At 32.1% G+C, this 24,552-nt stretch overlaps 1 protein-coding gene across 2 annotated transcripts; it reads right to left on the bottom strand.

Annotated features, from left to right (window-relative positions):
• Positions 1-8,816: 8,816 nt before the first annotated feature.
• LOC134687140 (fibroblast growth factor receptor substrate 2-like) lies at positions 8,817-23,234 on the bottom strand. 2 transcript variants are annotated; one of them, XM_063547162.1, is made up of 2 exons: positions 17,842-17,979; positions 8,817-10,457 (listed from the first exon to the last, which is right to left on the bottom strand). In XM_063547162.1, the coding sequence occupies exon 2, from the start codon at positions 10,430-10,432 to the stop codon at positions 9,236-9,238; it is 1,197 nt and encodes a 398-aa protein (XP_063403232.1). In that variant the 5' UTR covers positions 10,433-10,457; positions 17,842-17,979; the 3' UTR covers positions 8,817-9,235. The 2 variants fall into 2 exon arrangements, with proteins under 2 accessions (XP_063403232.1, XP_063403231.1); XM_063547161.1 differs by lacking the exon at positions 17,842-17,979 and adding an exon at positions 23,105-23,234 and having other exon boundaries at positions 8,824-10,457.
• Positions 23,235-24,552: the final 1,318 nt, after the last annotated feature.

Here is a 24,552-nt window from a genome sequence, read left to right as displayed (position 1 = left end):
AGATCACTATATTTGGTGTGTGGAATGATTGAAAGATGCCTGTGTCTGGCAGGTTTCATCAGCCATGACCTAATTTTTCATGGTTCATTGTAATTTAAAGTTTTCATGGTGTTCTCTTTTTATTTAATACATAGTACAAGTTATAGCCATTCAAGTTTGTTAAAAATTTCCATTATCATGAGGCACGGTTCAGTTGACCATGTCTTCTCTTTTTTTTTTAGGTTCAATGGACGATGTTTATTTTTTCATAATATGTACTAATTAATGGACAAAAATTGACAAATTTTTCCACTTGATGATTTTATTGCTTGATTAAACAATGAAGAACAATCATACTAATATCAGTATGGTTTTACAACATACACTTATCACATTTATATTGTAATGTTACACACAATTATCACATTTATATTGTAATCTTTCAATATGTAATGTAAACAAATCCTGAAGTTCTCAAATCATAGATTCTACAAATTATACAGTTAAACCTGACTAAACCGAATCCTGCATAAACAGAAAACCTGTATAAACCAAACATGTTCTTAAGCACCGTCAGATGAAATTGTATGCATTGTGAACCTGAAAATCCGAACCTTGGCTAAAATTGAACAAAATCTTAAGTCCTGAAGAATTTCGGTTTAAACAGGTTACACTGTAGTTATCATTTATAAGAGATGACTTTCAAAAACAGCAGTAACATAAAATAAAAAGCCCTATGTTTGAAAACACTAGTTTCTATCCCATTGAGTTGCACCAGTAAACAAAGCAGTCATAATCATTAAAACTGCTGATTGGCACATGTTAAATTTAACCATGCAATGATACAAGCATCAGTCAAACATTATTTGTTCATTAGCCCTTTTTCATATTAGAGGTATATTGAGAATTAACACAAATTGTACTTTACTTATTTAACATACTCATCAGCCATACCTATAGTGCATTTGAAATTCGCAATAAAAACACATAATTTCTAATTGCCAATTTTTCTGGTACAGGGGAGATAACCCAATCTAAAATATTTTTTATTATAAAAATAAGAATATTGCCAATGAAACAACTATCCACCTAAGACCAAATGATGTTGATGCCATCGCACATTACAAATGAATATTCAGCAGGTGTTTAAATTCTCTAATTTACATACAGTTTAAATTATGTTTCTCTTGACGCCTCTATTACCGTATCGCAGGTTATTTTAGCGTGGTGTAAATTTTTGCGGATACAACAAAATCGCTAAAATAAATTCTGCCAAATTAAAAGTGCACATGCGAAGGTATTGATAAAAGTTTTGAATCCGCCCAAAATTATAACCGCCAAAATATTTTGTATACCTTATTAAAGGAAAATCACAAAATTTTAACCTGTGAAAATAACCCGCTATATGGTATGTATCACTTCATTCAAATCATTTAAACATAACTTTTTGATAACAATAAATGAAATAATGTCATGGATTATATTGACGACTTTTACTGTACATAAACATATTGCACAATCAAATCTTTTTAAATCTTATAATTTCCCTAAAAAGATATTATTATTATGTATAATGATATATGAAAACAGGATATTTGTCTTAATTATTATTCCACATAAAACCAACCGATTTGTTCAAAAATTCATCTTAAACAAAAAGTTAAATGTCACAATGTCATCCAATATACAGAACATATGTACCAAAGTTAAGTTAGGGTTAGCTAATGGCTAGTCATATTGAATTTTAAACAAAAATGCATATTATTTCATACATTAAACAAACATTTAACATATATGATCTGCATCAAATAGAAATCAATCTTATGCAAATGATTATCAATACATCTGTTAACCTTTTCTGGATGAAAACATCTCTATGCAAAAAATTAATTGTTTGAAAGTTATGTTAAAAACACAGCTTTCATTTCCTATTTGAATGTTATAAAAGCAATCAAAGTATGTTTAATGTATATACATGCACTTGCATAAGATCGATTTCTTTCCAAGGCAGTTCATACAATGAAGGAATAACAAGCGTCCTGAATTCCTGATGCATGCTTACTAGCAAATATGTCTAAATTTTACCAGTGTTTTTTACCTAATGTATTTCCTAGTACTCAACATAATTTAGCATTCAACTTATGTACATGTATTTTGCAAAAATTTGAATTCTCCAATTGAAAAAAAAATCCCTTTGAAATTCAGAAAACAGTTATGGTCCCTAGTTAAAAAATGTTTTGGAAGGGGATTTTCTCAAGATACTAGTCGCTTAAATACAAATGTGTTATACATGTATAAATATCAAATAATGATGGAAAGCCAGGCTAAGATATTAAGGTACTTTCAGTTGTTCAATCACTCATTAACAAGGGGCATAACTCTGAATGTTACAAATAACAGGCTATTATTTGAACTTGGAATAATTTTTAATTATGGAATTTGTTTAATTTCTTGTGTTTAAATTTTTTTGATAAATTCTATGTTTATTTGGTATTATAATCTTTTGAGTGGTTAATAACACTTTCCATACAATGTATTTTGGTTAGATATTGTTGTGCGCGGCACAGTACATTCTATTGAAAATATACTATTTTCTTTGTAATAGAAAGTGTTGTGCACAGCACAGAACATTTCAGTACAGAATAAACATGGAATTTATTAAAAAATTCCATAACAAGAAATCAAGCAAATTCCATAATTAAAAATAATTCCAAGTTCATATAATAGCCTGTTAAATGTGATAAAACTGAAATTCAAACCAGAATTGTATTTCATAGTAGACAGATACGAGACCTATTAAAAAGTAAACAAGCTAACTATAAGGTATGGGTTTTGCTCAAGGTTAAAGGATTCACTTGGTTTAGTTGTATAGTTGTCTCATTGGTAATCACAACATATCTCTATTTTAATATAAAGTTTTCATTAGAAACTATTTAAGGGGGTACCTAACACTACAGGGAGATAACTCTGTAAAGTCATCTTAATGTTTTGATACGTTGTGTTGTAAAAGGAATATTAAGCTTCTCAGTGATCAAAATTGGTGTTTGTCAAACTGCTATATAACCAGTGTAATTTTTCTGATAAATGGTTGGTTAAATTTTTTTTAAATTTTTATACTTTTGTTTGAGGCTCAAAGTAAATACTTTGTCAAAATTTTATGAAAATTAAACGAGCCAAATTAATTTTAGTGTAAGTGTTGGGTACGTTAGAGATACATTTGTAGTTCAACTTCATAACATCCTGTACACATATAAAGATAAATAGTTAAATTCACTGCAGCTAATGTTAAGGGGGCTCGCGGGTCTAAATGATTTTTTTTATTTAATATAGGATTTCTCTTTATTTTTCTATAAATGAACTTTATCTTATACTTAATAGAAAAATGAAATAAAAAAATGGGGTCACCGTTCATTTACGCTCACAATCTGCCTTGGAAAGAAGCATACATTTTTGTTGATGTCCTTTTTTTCTGTTGAACTAATAGGAGAAAAAACGGTAATATCGAAATAAAAAAAGAACTAAATTACAGAAATCGCTCAAATTTTACAATTATTTAGTTTATGTACAGCTTATTTGAAAACAACAATAAAAAATATAGGTCACCTTTAAGTTAAAAAAGATATTTCAATTTTAATGCCAAAAAATGGCATTTTTGCACCAAAGGTAGATAATTTGGAGCTTCTTACATGATATCTACATTTTAAAAGTCACCTGGGGTCAACACAAATTAATTTTTTGGAACGATTTTTGTACCAAATGATGAAGTTACAACTATTAAAGGTTGTAAATAAAATTTGTATTGAAAAATTAATGTTTATTTTTTTTCTGAAAATCTTATACCCGCGAGCCTCCTTAAATGTATATATAAATCAACATGAAGCAATGTGTTTGATGGTAACTTTATGTCATGATAACACTCTAATTTATCTCACTGTTGTTTTAAAAAACATGGCATATTCAGACAAATACTCCTGAAGGGACAACACAGCCGTGCTCATTTGACAAATCCCCCTTTTTTTACCCCCCTTTTTTTCTGAGATCCCCCTTTTCAACCCCTAGATCCCACATGTCATTCCCCTCTGAGTAGATTTTAACTGAATCATCCAATTTGTACAGTATAATAACAATGTATGCAGTATAAAGTTTATAATAACATTGGTACACAAAATAAAGAGTTAGACCCATTATTTGTCATTAGAAATCAGAAAAAATCTCTTTCTGAAAATTATACTGTATAAAGTATGATCAATATACTGACAATGAAGAAGAAGTACATATGATATGCAGATGATTGTTTGCACATTTATTGCACATTAGTTTGAACACACATGAAAAAAAAAGTAAGCTAAAAATAAACACAATGTTTATCTTTCCTGTACTGTCTAAAAATATTGCACTTTTCATTCTCAACGATTAGTTCACAGAACCTAAAACCTTAAAAAAGCTAGAAAATTTGAGTATTATTGTAAAACAAGATGAAATAATTCTTCCTTTATAGTGACAATACATTTTCAACTTATGACACAAATAATACAATTATGATAAAGATATATGCTGTTTTATGATACAAGAAAGAGTCTATTTTGATACAATTGTTAATAGCTAAAATCAAAGTTAAAAGACATACTAGTTCAGATTACTACTTTCTAATGTAGTAATGTATTCATATCATTTGGCCATTTTAGAATCTAATGCATTCTGGGATATATTTTCAAAAGTGTACAGTAAAATGTTGATTGGTTTAAAACATTATCCAACCTGTTAGTTCTTTCCTTTCAAATATAAACAAAATTCAATCTTGAAAGGGAGAATTGTCAAAATTGATATCATTTAATATCATTGAATGGAAAAAGTGATCTCATACAGTTCATACATTGCAAATTAAATGCCTTGAAATAACATTGTAATATTAATCTATAGGAAAAGCAGATATAATCACAATGTACATGTAACATGACACAACCTAGAAAAATACATTAATAGAAAGGGACACACAACCAATAAAAAGCTGCAAGAAAAACAATTAAATAAAAAACAAAAATTTAAACAACTAAAAATAGTATAATTACACTGCTTGCCCTAAAATGTTTGGTAAAATGATTTAAAGACATTTCTAGTAGCTATTTCTGAGATCCCTCAAAAAATAAAATTCAAACTTTATTATGTGACCATACAAAAAGGGGTATATGATTAAATACCTACCAACACAAAAGTGTTTATAGGTGGTACAAAACACTACAGGGAGATAACTCTGTAAAAATCAGCTGAACATTTTAATAACAGTCAATTGTTTCAAAATGATATTTTGTCATAATTTTATGAAAATTAAATGAACCACATTAATTTTAGTCACAGTGTTTGTGTCTGTTGACTCAAAATTTGATCTGTAACTCCCTAGACATAATTCAAATGAATATCGTACAAAAGAATATCGTACAAAAGAATAGGCAGATAAATTGGAGACTGATACATACATGGATGGGCAGCAAGAAGAGGTTGATATCAAGAGAGCATTAAAAAGAAAGACACAGTTTGTCTACACATTGTCTAAAAATCATTAGGGAAACAAATTCTACAACCATATCTTGTGTGAAAGAACAATTCTCCACTCATAACAGTATAAAGTCTAAATATTTAACAAGCTCTGCAAGACTGGCATTTTTTTATTTTGAAAATTTATCTGTCTCAAGAGTAGAAATATTGTTTCACATTCAATTCAGTGGTAGTTTATTAAAATGAGTCTACATAAGGTATTAAAAAATTATATACAAGCCAATGAAATCAATAATACAAGTAAAATGAAAAATCATGTAATTATACAATGTTTACCACAAAGATACAACCTAATTATCATCATGTAAAAAATAATTCCTTTATTTCTAATAAATGGTAAGCACTATAAAACTGAAGCAAATTATCTGACATTAAAATGATTTAAAAAAAATAATAAAAAAATAACTGATTGAACACTTTAATATGTGTGACTAGACGATTGTAAAATGCACAAACAATTACAAAAAAATTGTATTATATCAAAAATTAGACACCAGGCCCACTCCTGAATATCAATTTAATAAAAAAAGAGTTTTATTCATTTTCAGTTCCTGACCATGTTTACCAGATCTAGACCAGAACACTCTTTTTCATTTTGTTTTAGGCAAGGTTATAAGTTTTAGATTCTTATTGGATCAGAATATTTATTTTCATTTTGTTTTGGGCGAGATTATTTATTTTCGATTCTAACTAGGCTAGAATATTTAATTAATTTCATTCTGTTTTGGCAAGGTTATTTATTTTCAGTTCTTACTAGGCCAGAATATACAATTTCATTTTGTTTTAAGTATGTTTTTTTATTTTCTAATTTTACCAGACCAGAATTTATTTTTTTAAAATCCACCGGACCCACCACTGAATATCAATTTAATAAAGATGAGTTTCAACTTAACTCACAAACTGAAAATAGATGTCTGAAACGGGAAGTGTCTGTTTTTTCCAATTTTTGTTTCCATATTTTGAAATTTTCCTTGTTAAAGCCTAAGCAGAGGATCCTATAGATCTTACAGAAGTTTTGTAAGAATAGTATTACATATCATCTTATGGAGTAAATTACACCCATTAAATATGGTTGCCTTGGGAATAAAAGCAATTAATTTTGTATCTCCATGTAACATTATAACTAAGTACTAGTAATAATGTAACAATTCAAATAGGATCAACAGATTAAATACGACATTTAAGCATTGTTAAAAGTGTTACAAGTAGTTGACATTTGAAGATTAAAATTTAAAAAAATTGACCTAGAAACATATTATTATGGGACAACTAGCTATAGTATTGGTTATAAAAGAGGTCAAATTTGAATAGAAATCAAAGCAACCATGTCTCAGCATCAAGATTAACAATCTAATTTTAATTCTTTTCGATTGGTTGAAAATTGATTATCGGTATACATTTGAAAAACTATTCAAGAACAGTGGCAGATCCAGGGGGTGGGGGCAGGGTGGATTCAGGGGGTTGGACACCCCCCTCCTTTTTGATCAATGCATTTGAATTGGGACATATAGTTGGAACCCCCCTTTATCCTGGGTTGGGAACTTGGAACCCTCCTCCTCTTTTTAAAAGTGGCTGGATTCTGTGTATTTCACCTCTGAAAGAACATGCAGAAAACGATAAAAAATTCAAACATTTTGTTGTGAGGGCAGAAGTTATGTTTTCTTATGTTTCCGACTGTTCCAATGATATTTTAAGACCTTCAAATGACATTTGCCCTTACAACATAACATACATGTATTCTACTTAAGTATGCAGACCATTATACATGTAGGATCCCATATAACTCTAAAATTTAAGTTACAAACATGATGAATAATCATTATCAGCCATAATAACTCATTCTAATCATAAATTCAGTTAAATATTAATTTGTACATTTATTTATTTTCATAAAAACAGAAATTGATTCACCTTCAATTAACACTAGAATATTGAGTAAATCAACACCATTTTTCTTTTTCTTTGCTATGTAGTGGTAGTTATGATCATGGGAATTCAATTACATTGAAAATGTAAAAATTTAATCAAATACAATGTGTGCATTTGATTACTGTTAAATGTCATCACCATGTATCCTCAGTACACCGGATATAGGTACTAACCAAGCGGGCATGATAGATTTTGACCTTACACAGTAACAGAAAACTTTGTTTTGCTTTATTAATATTCAATGTACATTTATCAATATTTGAAATTCCTGTTCCCAAATGATTTTCGCATCGATTTTTTCTTATTCATAAAACAACTTTGATATTCTAATAAGAACAATTGACTTGTAAATGCACAGATAGTTGTAAATGTCAAAACCAACATTCAAATTTTGATACAGTTGTTGAGACATTTACATGTTTTATCTGAAAGAAACCTAATACCGTACCCATTCCTTGAAACTTTTTGGGTAATAAACGGGTATGAAAATAAAGTTTTTGTGTACGGTGTACAACAACTTAACTATGCCCGTACTTAAGGAGTTATGTGGTCAGCTAAACACCGTACACAACGCTTCTTTAGGGATAAAATATCGAAAAATAACATATATATGAAAGATTTCAATGCCAATTATTGAAACAGCTGTACTTATTACACACATACATTGACTTTCTATCAGCAAAAGAGTTGCAATGAATATAGAATTATATCCGATGAAACGAGGGCCAACTTCTTTGACAAGTACATGTATTGGCACATGCTTTTACAATGTTTTAGTAATTCCTCTTGTTTTGAAAAAATAATGAGACATCTTTAATCATCAATCTACGACCAAATCATTTCTTAAAACAGCAATTATGTTTAGATCGAAGTACACATTGATATTATGTGATCAAAATTGCTCATGCCCGCTTGGTTAGTACCTATATCTGTTGTACGATGATACATGGTGGTCATATTTCTCACTTAAAAACCTAACAGTAACAACATATATGAGATAAAAAGATATTCTTATTGATTTTACTTGCTAAAAAAAATGGAGGTGGCTAGAAAAACAAAAACAAATTTTGACAATGGCTGGGATCATTTGACAACAACGGAAGATAATTAAAAGATAAAATGGATCATTTGACAGTGGCAGAAGATATTCTAACGGTGGTGGTGCGCCATCATAAAACAGGTCATATAAAACATATTGAGAAGCAAATAATCAAAATTAAATTGTCAAAATTAAAAAAATATAAAACAAAATTTGCAATGCTTAATACATATGCTGATGTCATTGTCACAGAACTACAAATACACAAATGTTCTTTAATCTTTTAATCATACCTGCATGGCTGCAAAAATATTGTATTTGCAAGATTTTTTTTGGATAAAACAGATATTTAAAAAAAATATAATCTTGAATCTAATAAAATGTATCACTCTTTTTGTTGAGTGAAAACAGTTAAATTGTTTCAAAGACATTGAAATGAATCATTTTAAATTTAAAAGAAACAAAACATATGTGCATGATCATAATCAATATTATTATATCATAAAATGTAATTTGGCAAAACAACAAGTGATTGGGGCAACAGATTGTGTGTACATATGTACATGTAATACATGTACATCATATCATCCTGACAATAAATAATACACATGTGTAGCAGAAATGCCTGTATACATATATAGAACCTATACATACATATTACAATGTAGCAGTACTGCATGATCACAAAGCACCATAATTTTTACACATCAATTTCTAAACAACAACTTGGCAAAATTAAAATGCATTACTGATAGAGCTATTGTGTCTTGTCTTTCGACTACCTTCATCTTGTTCAAGCACTTGACGATTGGAAAGAGCTTTAGTCCGATGAAAATCTATCTCAGCATAGGAACTGGGTCCTGGTGCTGAGGGAACAGTTGCATCGATCGAGGAAGGGGAAACAATCCCTGTTGAGGGCTTGGAATTTGAAAAATTTCCTGGACCCACTTCAATATAATTTAACTGATGAACTGCTGTGTTCTTAGGATTAATATTTGTATATTCTGGTTCCCTAATCATTGGAGAAGGGGGTATTGCAGGTTTGGATTCCAGTCGTCCATTATCTTGTAATGGCCCCACGTTTATATATTCTGCTGGTCGTTCCGACTCAAAAGCTGAATCTTGATCAAAAACTTCATTCATGTTTGTATCATCACAGTCAATAATATCTATAGAAGGATGTCTCCCGTCAGAATCTAATCGTCTTTTTATGTTTGTTTGCTCCTGCCTTGCACCAGTAGCTTGTCCATTCATATTCAAATTTAAATTTGTTAAGCTCTCAGTACTGGTAGGAAAATCAGGGTCAATATAATTTAACTTTGGATCAGTTTGTTGCAATGGATTGTGCAGAAAGTCTATCAAAGCAGAAGCAGCAGTTTCTGCTGTGGATGCCGCCGAGCCATTGGCTCTTACGGGAGCCGTATTCTGGTACGTGTGTTGTTCATGTTCGTTTACAACGGTCTGATTGACATAATTCATTTCACGCATACTTGAAAGTCCTGTATTTTCATTAGGAATAGAAAAGGCCATCAAATCACTCATTTCGATTGTTGACGGTGGTCTACTGTTTGAATGTCCATGATTATCAAATGCTCGACTGGAAGACAAGTCTCCCTGTCCTACTCTCATTATACTTTCCTGAACAGCTCTAAACAAAGTTTCTGCTCGTCTACATTTAAAGGCATAAATTCCCGGCCCAGTGTAGCAGCGACGCCCACTTTCAAAGGAGAACAATTCTTCCTCCCATCCGTAACGTCTTAAGCATCGTAATGGCCATGTAATATGGTCTCTGCCTTTTTGACGAAGAATAAGATCTGTATCAGTTATTTCAATTTTTCCAGGATTGTGTTTTATGCCATTTTCATCAACATTGTACACTCTGAATACCAATGAATTTCTCCCTCCGTCTCTTTTTGACAAAATACACCCCATTCTTCATCACACTGACTTCATGTATCTGTAAAATAAACAGAAAAGATGAGAAAATTTTAGATAATTTTTTAAGCCCATTTATTCTATATAGATATATACTGTACATGACTATATATATATCTATAACATTCAACAAGTTTTCAAACATTTATGCACATATTAGACATATTAAGCAGGGACTTAACTTAACTTTTATCCTCCAGGGGCCTAGTTGAAATTTTAGGGGCCAAACCGATTTCTAGATTAATAAACACATTGGCCGACCGTAAAGTTTAGTCCCTGATAAGTCATGTAATTCAGTGGTTGCCGTTTGTTTCTGCATATCATATTTGCTTTTCGATCATAATTTTGTAAATAAATCGGTGTTGTTAGTTTTCTCATTTGACATTTGTCATTTTCAGGCCTGTTATAGCTGACAATATATCTAGTTATAATTTTTTTCAAGGCAAAAAAAGTCTTGTATGGTTCTATAGGACCATATTTTGACCTTTGTTTTCTCATTGACACTCATACCACATCTATACTAGCAAAAAATAATCATTTACTTCAAGAAAGAAAAGGGCACTATGCAAAAATAAACATTCACTGCAGAAACATGAATATAAGACAGATGTAGATAGATGGTCAACAGATCAGTCATAAGATGTTCATATAAACAAATCAAATGTTAATCAAACCTTTTAAACCTATTGCCAAGCACAGTCCTTCAAGTAGTTATCCAGAGAAAAAAAAAACAGCTTAAAAGTCAAATATCTTAAATTTAACATTTACAAATATAACAGCAAATGAAATTATATATATTCTAGAAAACCTGATCAAATTTTAACAATATTGTATTCTGATCATTAACTTCCATTCTTTTCTCAAATAAATACAAAAATATTTCTATACAAAGCAAACTTACAAAAATGTCATAGAATGAAAGATAAAAATCCAATAATCCAGCGATTTGTTGAGGAAATGAAAACTAAACACTTTCATAAAATCTACTTGACTGAATAAAAATGAAAGCACTTTTATAAATCTATATACGTATATATATACTAATAGTCATAATTTCCCACATCATGTTTATAATGTTACATTATAAATGTATTAAAATATCCCAATTTTGTCCAAAATACATGTATATGAAGATAATATGATGATGTTTGTAGGATAAAAGCATGATACATCATTTCAAAATAGATTCATACTGTTGCAGGTGACAAAATAATATGTCCAAAATAGTTATTTATGTCATTGCTTTTTCAATATCAACAGAAAACAAAAATTACTGTACATATTAAATAACTTGTATCTTGTCCAATAATAAACAAATTTTTGTCACATTTATAAAATCCCTCTTGTCTTTAAATATTTATTGAATTAAATTGGTCGGCCTACAATTTTTGTCAGATTTATGAGATAAAAACAAATCCCTGGTGTCTAAAAATACTCATTAAACTAAATTGGTTGGCCTACGCTTAACAAACCCACATGAAACACTAACAATGACTAAATCCTACAGTACAAATCAAACTTAGATCAAAAGATCGATGTAGGATAAAAAACTTAAATCAAATAGTTGGGGGGTGGGGTCAACATTGCTGCAAGTTTTGTTAATCCAAAATCGATTTTACATATATCCATATAGATAAATCAATTTTTCCCAAATTAAGTTAAGAGGAGGGGTGGGGGGTCAGTGAAAAAACTATATGAATATTAAGTTATTTTATCCTACATTGAACTTTTGATGTCGTCCCTTAGAATAAACATGGTCTAATCTGACAAACTATTAGTAGGATATCCATATCAGTTTATCTATGGCATACTTATTTAACAGTCTAGATTGCATTCCCTTTGGTGACATTTTAATCAGTGAGGTATTGTTCTAATTATATATTATACAACTGAATTTTTCACTTGATTAAACTGCTAATTTTGATTTTTTGTGTTTTAACGCCACTTTTAAGCACCCCATTTAGACTATTTCTTGGCGGTCAGTTTTTATTGGTGGAGGAAGCTGAAGTGTCCATGGTGTCAAGAAAAACAACAGACGTTTGATAGGAAAACTGACAATCCTAGTCAATTAAGATTGGGGTTGAGTGCACCCACATGAGCGGGAACTCACAACCTCAGTGTTGACTAGCTAGTGATTACAGTATTAACTACTTAGACCACTTGGCCACCATGGCCCCTAACAACACCTTGAAAAGGGCCAGAACAGGTTAACTCAAAAAAGGTATCGTCTAAAAGAAAGTGCACATATTATTGTCAGGCAACAAAAATCACTGTTAATGTCATTTGGCAAAAATTTTCACCATTAAAAGAAATGAAGGTACCCCCATTACCCCCCTTAATTAATTTTGGGCACTTGGGATCAATGCTTGATCATAAACAGATATGAATCAGTCAATATTTCAAATTAACCATAATAAATAATTAATAAATTTTAGTTTATTATTATGTCACATACTGATTGTACATTATTCAATGACATAATAAAAATATTAAATATACATTAAAACAATCAATACCCAGCCATTGAGTTGTTTTATGAGATGTATATTTAAACTGTTAGGCCAACTAAAATTAAATAGTAGATTTTCATCCAAATTTTTGAAAAAAAATGGGGCGGGTACCGGGTGGCATACCTGCCAACTTTTCAAAATGTCCATGGGGGTTTTACGTGCAAGATGCTCTAACAGTCCTAAAAAACATTCAAGGGGCATTCAAATGTATCTCAAAGTTGTTTTTTTGGCTTCATCATACTGATTAAAGCATATAGCCATTGTAAAATTAATTGCTTGGTTTAAAATTGTGGGCAAAATTGCTCTTGCAAAATTTCCATTTGGGAGCTTTCATGGGGGAAATCCCCCGCAAATAGTGACAGTTGGCAGGTATTGGGTGGGAGGATTTTATTTTTAAAATTTTATTTCATATGAAACCCTTGTTAGGAGTTCTTCATACCGCAGGGGTATATATGCTAGTGGAAAACAAGCTTGTATAATGTGTATAAATGCTGTATAAGGAATCCTACACTTTTTTAAACTCTTAAATAAAAATCCCTGATTGCAACCACTGTTATACATGTACAGTAATTGCCCCTTTAGAAACCTACATTGTATTTATAGTATACATATATACCAATAAGAAGAGAAATGCTCTCTTCAGTTGGACTATACCTCCACCAAATTTATGTTGCTTTCTAAGCAATGGTTTGTAGTCCTCGTAAAATGTATTGGCACAATTGTATGCAACACAAGTATTATGAGCACAGAATAAAATGTAAACTCAGGCAGTGTTGAAAGTAATTATGATGTAAAACATGAACTTAACCAAAAAGTACCGGTAGTTGTTGTTTAATGATTAAATTGAGGGTATTGGGACAGTTACAGAGGGTGTTTGCTGTTTGTCACCTAACACAACATGTACAGCCATGCATAAATTATAAGGGCTTGTTATAATTAAATTTCCTGTGTGTCGACTTTTTTTTCTCAATATACAGTCATAAATCAAACAAGTTCGTGCTTGTATCCATTTCTTTAATCTAGTCATGTTTTTTGTACCAATTTCAGAGGGGCAGGCGGGAATGAAAATCTAGCAATTAATTTTAATTGACCTTACAAATTCACACTATAGGATTCATTTGTTGAACCAACTAATTAGTATCAATGCTATTCTCCAATTAAATCAATACCATATTTAATCTTTATCAATTGCTTCTGTTCAAATGTTCTAAGTTTCAAGTTGATTGGACTTCAATTTCATGAAAAATTACCTGGACCAAAACTTTAACCTGAAGCAGAACAGACATGAATGAACCGAAGAACAGAGGAAGAACAGACGCAGACCGAAAAACGTAATGCCCATAATTGGGGCATAAAAATATGAAAACTGTTTGTTGAAGGGTTGATGTAATGACATAGAAACAAAGTATGCCCATTTCAGTGGTCATTCCAAAGCAGCATACGTGAAAATGATAATTTACCAAACTTGACCACCATCGATTATTTACAACTTAAAATAAAGATTTAAAAAAGCATTGGTCATTGAAATTGGTTCTAATTCCATTCTCAATTTTATCTTATTTCATTGGATTGAAATAACTGGATAGGCCCACTTTCAATCTTGGCAGTACATGTAAAACCCCAAATTAATAACTAGATCCCTGTTTTAAAAAAACATAAAATATTTCACTGAAAGTACCATAATATATAAATGTAAAAGCTAATGGCCACAATATTCCAATTAATGTGAGAAATTGTTGAGTGAGTTGAGACAGGATATTGTCTTATTGATTTTATGGCATGTATAATTTACTTTAGATATCAAGGTGTCAATATTTGATATTCTGTCATCTTTCAATGATAAGACAGGATATATACACACAATATTGCTGGATATTAAAATAGGAAACAGTACAGTAGGGGTCTCATTTAGGGGGGGGGGGGATCCTAGATCCTGCTTTCTGTTTGTCAGATTCCTGTATCCTGCTTACACTATGTCAGTAAGTAATTCTCATTTTTTTTTGTAATTTCCTGAGTACCGCTTGACTTCATTTCCCGTTTTCTCGGCATAATAATTTGACTTTCACGAGTCACTCTTAGACCCCAATGTAGGTGCCATACAAGTTCTGGTCAGATAGGAAAAGTGTCAGTTATACAACACCATTATATTTAGGCACATATAAAAGCGTAATGTGTCCATGGGACACAGATGATCATGATGATGCCCTCACTTGCAAATCATATAAAGTTATAAAGGGACATAACTGTAGCAGTAAAAGTGATCCCACCCCAAATTGGCCAAATTTGTATATGATCTAAGATTTGTGGTAACAAGTACATGTACCAGTATTGTGAATTTGAGTATTACTATTAGTTCAGCAATTTTTCCATTTGTAAAGGGGCATAATTCTAGAACAGTTAGATGTATAAACTAAAACCTACAATGTATATTTTGTGGTAATAAGCATTGAGTATAAGTTTTATACCATTTGGTTGAGCACATGTTGAGGCAAACTAAAGTAAGAGAACAGAAAACAAAAAATCAGCGATTTCCAATTATAAAGGGTTATAATTACTCTAGCACGGTTAAAGTGTTGCCACCAGAATTCAATCTTGATCTGTTTTTTGTGGTTAAATAATTAGCATTTTACATAACTTTCATAACATTTGGTTGAGGCAAACTAAAGTTATGGAACAGAAAGCAACTTTGGGGAATACAGAACTATCGACAGACAAAATAAAAACTTAATGCATCCTACGCTACAGGGGTGGCATAGAGAGTTGGGTTTCTCCTGTCTATTCTCCAGCCCTAAATTTCATGTCTATTCCTTTAGTAAATTAAGGCAACATTATGTAGTCTAGTGGGTCTCATTGGGGTCTAAGCGTGACAAGGGATTGCCGATTTTTTGTAAGCATGACACGTGAAAGTCAAATTATTGTTGCGTGAAAACGGGAAATGAGCTCTTGCGGGACCCGGGAAATGACAAAAAAATGAGAATTGCTTACGTTCATAGTGTAAGCGGGATACGGGAATCTGACAAAACGGTAAGCGGGATCCGGGATCAGAACCCCCCAATGAGACCCCCTGTATACTGCTGTTCAAAAGTCATAAATCAGTATTACCTTTTGTGTACATGCTACATGTTCTGAGACAAGTCCAAAATATTTCCCTATTGTTGACGTAAAATGTTATTAGAAAAGAATGTGTCCATAGTACACTGACAGCCCACTTGCACTATCATTTTCTCTGTAACGGGTCAGATGGATGGATGGACGAACAAATGGACGAACAGACTAGAAAACATAATGCCTCTCTGCTATTGTACATGTAGATATGAGGCATATAAATAAAAATTGACAGTTGCTGTAAATAAGTATCATCATCTTTTGGTTTGGCCTGAGTTATGAAAATACTTTCTGTATCATAATTTCTAGCAAAACCAGATTACTGTATATTCAGAATTTATGGTGATTTTGTCATTTTGGAGTTATTGGCAATATTGACATGATTGAGAAAAATCTTGTATAATTCATATAAAAAATTTCAAAATGCGAGTTTAAATTTTTGCAGATAAAACTCTCTTGCATTTTTTCGCAATAAGGCCCCAAAAAAATATATGTCTGTTTCCTGCTGCCAAGGCAAATAAATCAGGGTCGGTAGGTCTGCATTTTTTTAATTTTTTTAATTTTTGCACTCCCTGTCAAATTTGCAGTCGGTTAAATGTCATGTTTGGTAAGGGTCCTGTATCTCAAATTGATTTAATCCCTCTAAAGAAGCTTTAATTGAATAATACTCCCCGTGCGGACATTTTTAAAACCTTAATTGTAGCACATTTGTGCTGGGAGCAGCCATTTTGACTGTTTGGGCATAGGTAGCACTCCACAGTTAGGTGTGTAGTTTCACATTTTGGCCCCTGTGGATTTTTAAAATATGAGAGCTACATGTAGTGTGAAATAAAGTTCATTTTTGGATAGCTGTGTACTAAAATTGCCTTCATATTGGGTTTATATGAACACCAAGATTATGTAATGCATGTAATATAGGCTGTTTTCTGTATGACAGACCGTATTTGCATGCCCATACCATGTACATTGGTACAGCAATTATTGTAATGTTTTTTTCCAACTTTTGGTCGCACTAACTTTGAGAAGATTTTACGAAAAAAATAGGCAAAAGACACCCATTTTTTATTTGATCATAAGGAAGATCTATGCAAACAGTTTTTAAAAAGGTATCACTCAAAGGAATTGAAATTCTAGTTTGATCCAAATTTTGGGGGGATATGCAACGTGTTTACCCCCCTTTTAGCAATATTTTATTGTAAATAAATGCAGAATGTTGCCATGGATACACATAAAAGGAATTATTTTTCACCCTTTTAACTTTGAAAAATGAAATCTATGGAAGATACTGATTACATACATTTGCACATGTACAACACAAACAGTAAGGTTAATGAATTAGAAATCAAGGAATAGGAGATGAGTAAACATTTTGTGGCTCATTTTTAATTTTACTTTCTTACTGTGGAGTGCTACCATAGTAAGATACGGATCTGGATCGGACTGGAAACCAATTTTTTCCGGACAGAAAACGATTTTTTTCCCGGATTTGAATAAAAAGATCTAGGTTCGGGGGGTTTGATTCAGGGTCGGTAGGGAAACAGGAAACAGACATATATTTTTTGTTTGCCTAATCAAAACATTGCAAAATTTCTGAATTTACAGGAACCACATCAAGAATATATAATCTACATATATATACCTTAGCTGGACTATAATGATACTTGATTAATACAACCATGTGTTAGATAATCTATTTCCTCAACTTACTTAATTATATTGTTAACAGGAATGCATGTTTTTTGTAAGGTCAGGGTAATTTAAAAAGAATGTAGACATAGTCATTTTTCTTACCTTTAGAATTGTTTTATAGCATTCCTTAGGCCTTCTATTTATAAGTATGTTAGATGGACAAGTGAATAAATCAACCCATTTAGTGTTTATCAAAGGAGAGATGTCCCTTCAACAACTGCTAAACATGCTAAATCCATCTGCAATGCATTTAATGAAAACTTTTTATTGCCTATTCAATGCACATGTTTTGACATACATGTGCAACAAAATGTACATGTATACACAACAGTGCAAAAAGTGTACATGTATATGAGAATCAGGTATAGGTTGACAAAAACTTTTGTGCCTCAAGAGGCTTGAGGCACAAAAATTTCAAATAGTAATTTCAAATCCACCTAAATTTCAAACTGTCATGACTGTATTTTATGATCAACAACATGATGGAAAAATAAAACTTTACAAAAAATGTGGCTCAGTGTAACTTAAACTTCTGTAATCATTGGCCCATTCCAGTTAATATCTGATAATGGGGGATGGATGGTCCTTTCTGAGGGGTGTAAAATTTATACATCTTAGGGGTGAAATTTAGTTTTTTTTCATCTGACAGGTACACTTTTACGCAACAATTTCTGAGGGTCTTGCAACAGTAAATAATTAAAAATAATTACATCTTAGGGGTTACAAAAAATACCTTTTTCATATCTTAGGGGTGCTTTGGAATGTAGACAGTTTCGTATTATGCATTACCTGGTATTGGATTTAAAATTCTGATGGGTACAAACCTTGCAGTAAAAATTCTGATAGGTCAATTTTCCCCATGAAAGCCCATCCACCCAATATAAACAGAAACTCTACATCTGATAGGTCTTAATTTATAGATCTGATAGGTAGTTTTTCATGATGTTTTTTTCTGATATGTATGAACAAAAATCTCCCCATCCATCCCCACCTGTCAGAAATTAACTGGAATGGCCCATGGTAATAGTAATAGATGAAAAAATGAGCAGATCAATCCAAACATGTGTAGGTACATTTGTAACCACCATGGACTACTATTCACCGGCGTTTTGCATTTGCGCCGATCTGCATTTCATTTGCGCCGATTTTTTCTTTCATTTGCGCCGATTTTATTACAGGTAAATCACATGTGAATAGATATAAGAAGATGTGATATGAGTGTCAATGAGAGAACTCTCCATCCAAGTCATGTTATTTTTCATTTCTCATTATAGACCTCTTCCATTTGCTACTTGTACAAATGTAATGAATTGTCAATCACAACATGTATATAACTGTTGTCCCCTTCTCACCACTGGAAGGTGGAAGAAGGCCTACACGATACATCTCCATACTTTTTTCCTTGTTGACCGTATCTGTAGTTCTTTAGAATCTGTCTTTCGGACATCTGCCACATGGTTATGCTCGAGCTATGTTTTGACAATAGAATCCGTGGTAACTCTGGCTTTACACGATTTCATGGTACATTAGTAAGATATGTAGTTACAATGTAAGTTTCAAAACACTGACCTTACGATATGTATGGCCCTCGATGATTAAAGAATTGACTCCTCGGTCCGTTTCAGTGTGCAATAATTCCACCAAGTTACAATATGAATCAAACTTAACTTAAACATGGATGAAAAACAATTATAACCAAATTTTACCAATGGTATAGCACAGTACATGTACAAGTTTTAACTTACCTGTAAATCTAATTAGGAGTAAATATTAAATCGGCGCAAATGAAAGAATGAAAATTTTCAAAATCGGCGCAAATGTCATACGCCCCTATTCAGCACATTGACAAATGATTCTTACTCATGTCACTAGACCATATACATGTACATAAGCAGATCAGTAGGGGGTGGGGGAATTTGGTTGATAATTTAGGGAATCGCTGAAGCATGACTAGATCCCCCCTTTAAGTTAGTCAGCGACCCCCCCCCCCTTAGGTCAGTCAGCAGGCCCCCCCCCCTTATGAAAACTTCTGGACTCTCCACTGATATATATAGGATACATATGCATGTACAAAATGTATAGCAATAAAGTGTTCAACAATGTTCAAGGGTTAAGTAAAACAAATGAAAATTGTTCAGAAAATATTTTTTTAAAAGTTAAGTCTACCAGTCAGTATAACAAGTTAAATTTAAATGATGTGTTCAGGAATTTGTGCAGTTAGCCTCCAAAAGAATTATGGAAATTTCGACTGCAGATTAACCACACAATTTCAGCCTCCCTTGACACCATTAGCGAGTATGGTCTCAAGGAAACGATGATAATCTGTCTCTCTGTTAAGAGAAACCCATATCTCTTGCACGTTAAGGTGGTATGAGTGTCTTCCGCCATCTTGGATAGGAAAAACAGAAAACCTAAGGTCCAGATTTTCTATGAAGTTAGCAAAATGTAATACCGGAATGCAGATATTTAATGTGAATTTTCATTTAAAATAACCAATTTATAAAAATATAACTTATAAATATTAATATTTTTACAAGTGTAGATTATTTTGGGTTGTTTTTAAATGTTTTTAATTTTGCATTTAAGGGGAGGTGACTCTAAAACAGTGCATTTTCTGAAGGAATCTACACTGTCATGGAATATTTCTATTTTATATTTTAGCCAGAAAAAACGTACAGTGACCCCATCTTTTCTTTTGATATTCTCAATGCATTGTCTGAAGGCTATCTTTTCCTAATTCATTTTACAATTCTATCATTTTGTTTAGTTTCTAATCACAAAATGGTGTTTTCCCCCGTATTATAGAATCCATACAAAATTTGCCATTTTGTCACAACCTGTAGCTTGAGAAAATGCGTGGCGACCTATCATTTTTATTATATTTTTTAACATACATACATGTACCCATACATTGTAGATACTACATTTTCATGATTTCAGCAGTGTATGAAAAAAATTCTATCATTTTTAATTTAGACTCTTATACCACCTTAAAGACACCCTTATAGATTTAGAAGATCTTGCCATGGATAGAAAACAAATGCCTGTGCATAATATGTTGTGAAAATCAAAGGATGATAATAGCGGGATCCAAACCATCAATCTCTGGATCTAAAGCATTTTAAAGGCAGAGCTCTAACCAATCAAAAATCTTCCCCAACTCAAATAGTTATTTATATTCTCAGGTCTACAACACTCTTCCCCATTTTCTCTTTTCAAGCTGTGTACCATCCATCTGAGCAACTCACTGGTCCACTACTGTACAACCCTGAGACTTCTGACAAAGTTCTGTTTGTAAACCAGGGGCGTAGCTAGGTACTCCGTCAACTGTAGGCACCAATCGGCAGGGAGTCCGGGGGCCGCTTAAGGGCCCCAGTAGGGTCCAGGGCATAGCCCTGGTAGGGGGTTCAGGGGGGCGAAGCCCCCCGACGGAAAACGGTTTTCAGCGTTTTAGCTGCAAAATTTTATGTACAAAATGTTAAATTTACTGGTTGTTTAATCAAGAAAATTATAATGTACATGATGAAAAGTTCGAAGAATTATGATTTTAATTTACCATAACATCTGACTGGTGAATTAAAAATATAAACGCAGTACAATCGGAAATGATATTAAAAAAAAAAAAAAAAATACAATATGCATTGCCCAGCGTAGATCAGCGTATTCCTCTAATTAAGCAGTACAACCTGTTTGGTATTTTCATATCTCTGATTTTAATTTAATTAACAGTACATATTGGTGATCATTCCTTAAAAAAAAGGCACGTAAACAATGATATTACTTTATAATAAAACTATCCTTTTGGCTAGACATCAACCATCAATCTTTTGATTCTTAAACCTTCAACGAAGTCACACAAACATATACACACAATAGTCGATGCCTTATGCAAAAGTTCTGTTCTGTTCATACTATCATAACACAATTCAAGAAATTGATATGTCTTTATATCCTCTACTTTAAAATCCCTACCTGCTTAGGAGTTTGAAAATTGTGGTCATCAACACAGATAAGGGAGTTCCCAAAATTACTGGAAACTAGTTGATTGATTGATTTTCATAAATATTTATGCGAGTTCAGGATTTTAATAAATATTTATGCAAGTTAAGCATAATTTGTTTTTAGCAATAAATACAACAGGGATCTAGGTCCTGTTATAAGTGTCGTACGGGACGAAGGTCTAGAAATTTTAAGATGCCATGCATTGCAATTGAAAAATGATGGATTTATATTGGATAGGAGCAGAAATTTTGCCTTTCGGCAGACCAACTACGAACTCATCAAAGAGTAGCATTCTCTCTACAGCTAGGCGTCGGATTTAATGTCCCCATTCTAACCAGACGTGACTGTGTATTTATACATCCTGCACAGCCAAACAGACGAACAACATTGGCAAGGGTTTTTATTGTAGGTCGGGTGAAGACAAAGTGGAAAGCTAGTTGAAAATTAACAACAACTAATTAAAAAAATCATGTGTCTAAATTGAGCTTCATTCAAGTTTTTATTGACAGAAGTGAAACTATCTGAACCAAAGTTCTTGTTTAGTTTCTATAGAAGTACGTAAAATCATATAAAACATTAAATTCTATCCAATATTCCATTCACTAAGGACGAGAGACTAGTGTACAAATGACATTCGATGAAAGAGTATTGACAACTTCACTGGCTTTCATCTACAGATAACGTACGATGTTTATAATAAAAAAATTATTTGTGCAAAAATTATGTGTAGGCACGTGCCTATAGTGCCTAACGGCAGCTACGACCCTGTAAACCCTTGTGCCAGTTTCCTGCATGTGACCCTACACCTGTAACTGTCAATCTATGACCTGGTCGAAGCTCATTCCCATATCTAACATTGATCTGCCAGGAAATAAACTATATACACTGTTTGTATCATTAGCAGATGCTCACAGCGCCATTGCCGTGAAAAATCCACGGATGGTACCAGCGGGATTCAAATCCTCAATCTTGGGATCTAAAGGCAGCACTCTAACTAATTGAGTCAAAGGAGATCTTCCCTCAACTTGTTAGACTCACTTTAAATCTCTAGGTCTACAACACATATATATATAGCATGACATAGCTTCCTAGGCCATACCCTCACCTTTCCTGGTTCTAAAATGACTATACAAAAAATGGAAGCAGTTGCCAAGCTGAATATTTCTACTACTCACAGATTCTTCATTCAACTACTGACAAACAAATGCTATATTTCATACGGACTATAGAAATAAAAGTGCTGCTTAACAAAACCACTGGCACTGTCATGATCAGCTGTTGGCAGACTTCATTTTTAAGATTCCCTGGCTTGTCACACATTGTGACGTATCTCTATTTTTAAAATATGTTAATGGGAGCTTACCTGCAATTAAAACTATATCATTTTCACTTAATTATAATGCAGGTGAGCGGTTCAAATCTTATAACACATGCCCATTTAAATCAGAATGTCAATAACTTCCGTTTGATTAAATTAACCTTGACCTTTCATCAATCCGATTTGAATCCGTGTTAAATTTTACCAAACCCCTTAGAATCAAAGCACTACGAGTACTATTGTTTTAAGTGTGAACGTTAAAGGAGCGTGACACATAATGTTGTGTTCAAATCTCAAAATCATTTAATTCAAAGAGGGCCAGAAGTACAACGATTTTTCTTATTAAGAATTAAGGTGGTATGGGTGTCTTTCGCCATCTTGGATTGTAAAAAACAGAGAATCTAAGGTCCATATTTTCTATCAAATTAGCAAAATTTGATGCAAGAATGCAGATATTTCATGTGTTTTTCCATTTAAAAGATCCAATTTATAAGAATATAACTTATAAATATGAATATATGTACAAGTGTAGATTATTTTTTGTTGTTTTTAAATATTTTGAAATTGTCATTTTAAGGGGAGGTAACTCTAAAACAGTGCATTTTCTGTTGGATTGTTCATGGAATTTTCCTACTTTGTATTTTAGCCGGAAAAAATGTACGGTGACCCTATCTTTTCTTTTGATATTATCAAAGCATTGTTTGAAAGCTATATTTTCCTAATTTATTTTTCAATTCTATCATTTCGTTTGGTTTCTATTCACAAAATGGTGTTTTTTCCTGTATAATCCATACAAAATGTGTCATTTTGTCACGCCCCGTAGCTTGAAAAAATGCACGGTGACCTATCATTTTTATAATATTTTTTAACTTGTATCAATAGTTACTACATTTTGGCAAAGTATGAACAAATTCTATCATTTTTATTTTAGACTCCCATACCACCTTAAGAGGGATTGGCTATACAGTATCGTCAAATTTAAATGTGAATTTTGATGAGATCATTTTTATTTAACGGCTTTACGGATTCTTTCCAACATTTGAAAAATATGAAAGTATGGGTCATTTTGCTTTTTCTATTACACAAATTGCCGGTTGTCGCCAATATCAAGTAGAATATATTTCTCATAATTGAAGAAGGGGTTATAAAAAGCGAAAAGGACAACGAATACATTACACATAAGTTTTCCGAAGACGACCTTATCTTAAGCCATATTGACAGTACACCATAACCTTGCATTTGAATGAAAAAAGTTAACAATCTTTTGAATAATATCAACGAACCAAAAATATGTTTCTGCTGCTTTTGTGTAAAATGTTATTCACCTTTTGAAGTTTGTCATCTTCTTTGATGTTCGATAGTCATGGTTAGAATACTGTCTTCACCATTCTTTTTAACATCACTATTCCAGGTATATTTCTTTTAATGTTAGAACATTATTGTTGTAAAAAGAAAATACTGAAAATTTATATTTTATCAAAATAAATCACTCC

The sequence above is a fragment of the Mytilus trossulus genome, chromosome 10, assembly GCF_036588685.1.
Source record: "Mytilus trossulus isolate FHL-02 chromosome 10, PNRI_Mtr1.1.1.hap1, whole genome shotgun sequence".
Classification (NCBI taxonomy): domain Eukaryota; kingdom Metazoa; phylum Mollusca; class Bivalvia; order Mytilida; family Mytilidae; genus Mytilus; species Mytilus trossulus.
The sequence above is the reverse complement of the archived record's forward strand: the minus strand, read 5'-3'. Positions and strand labels throughout refer to the sequence as shown.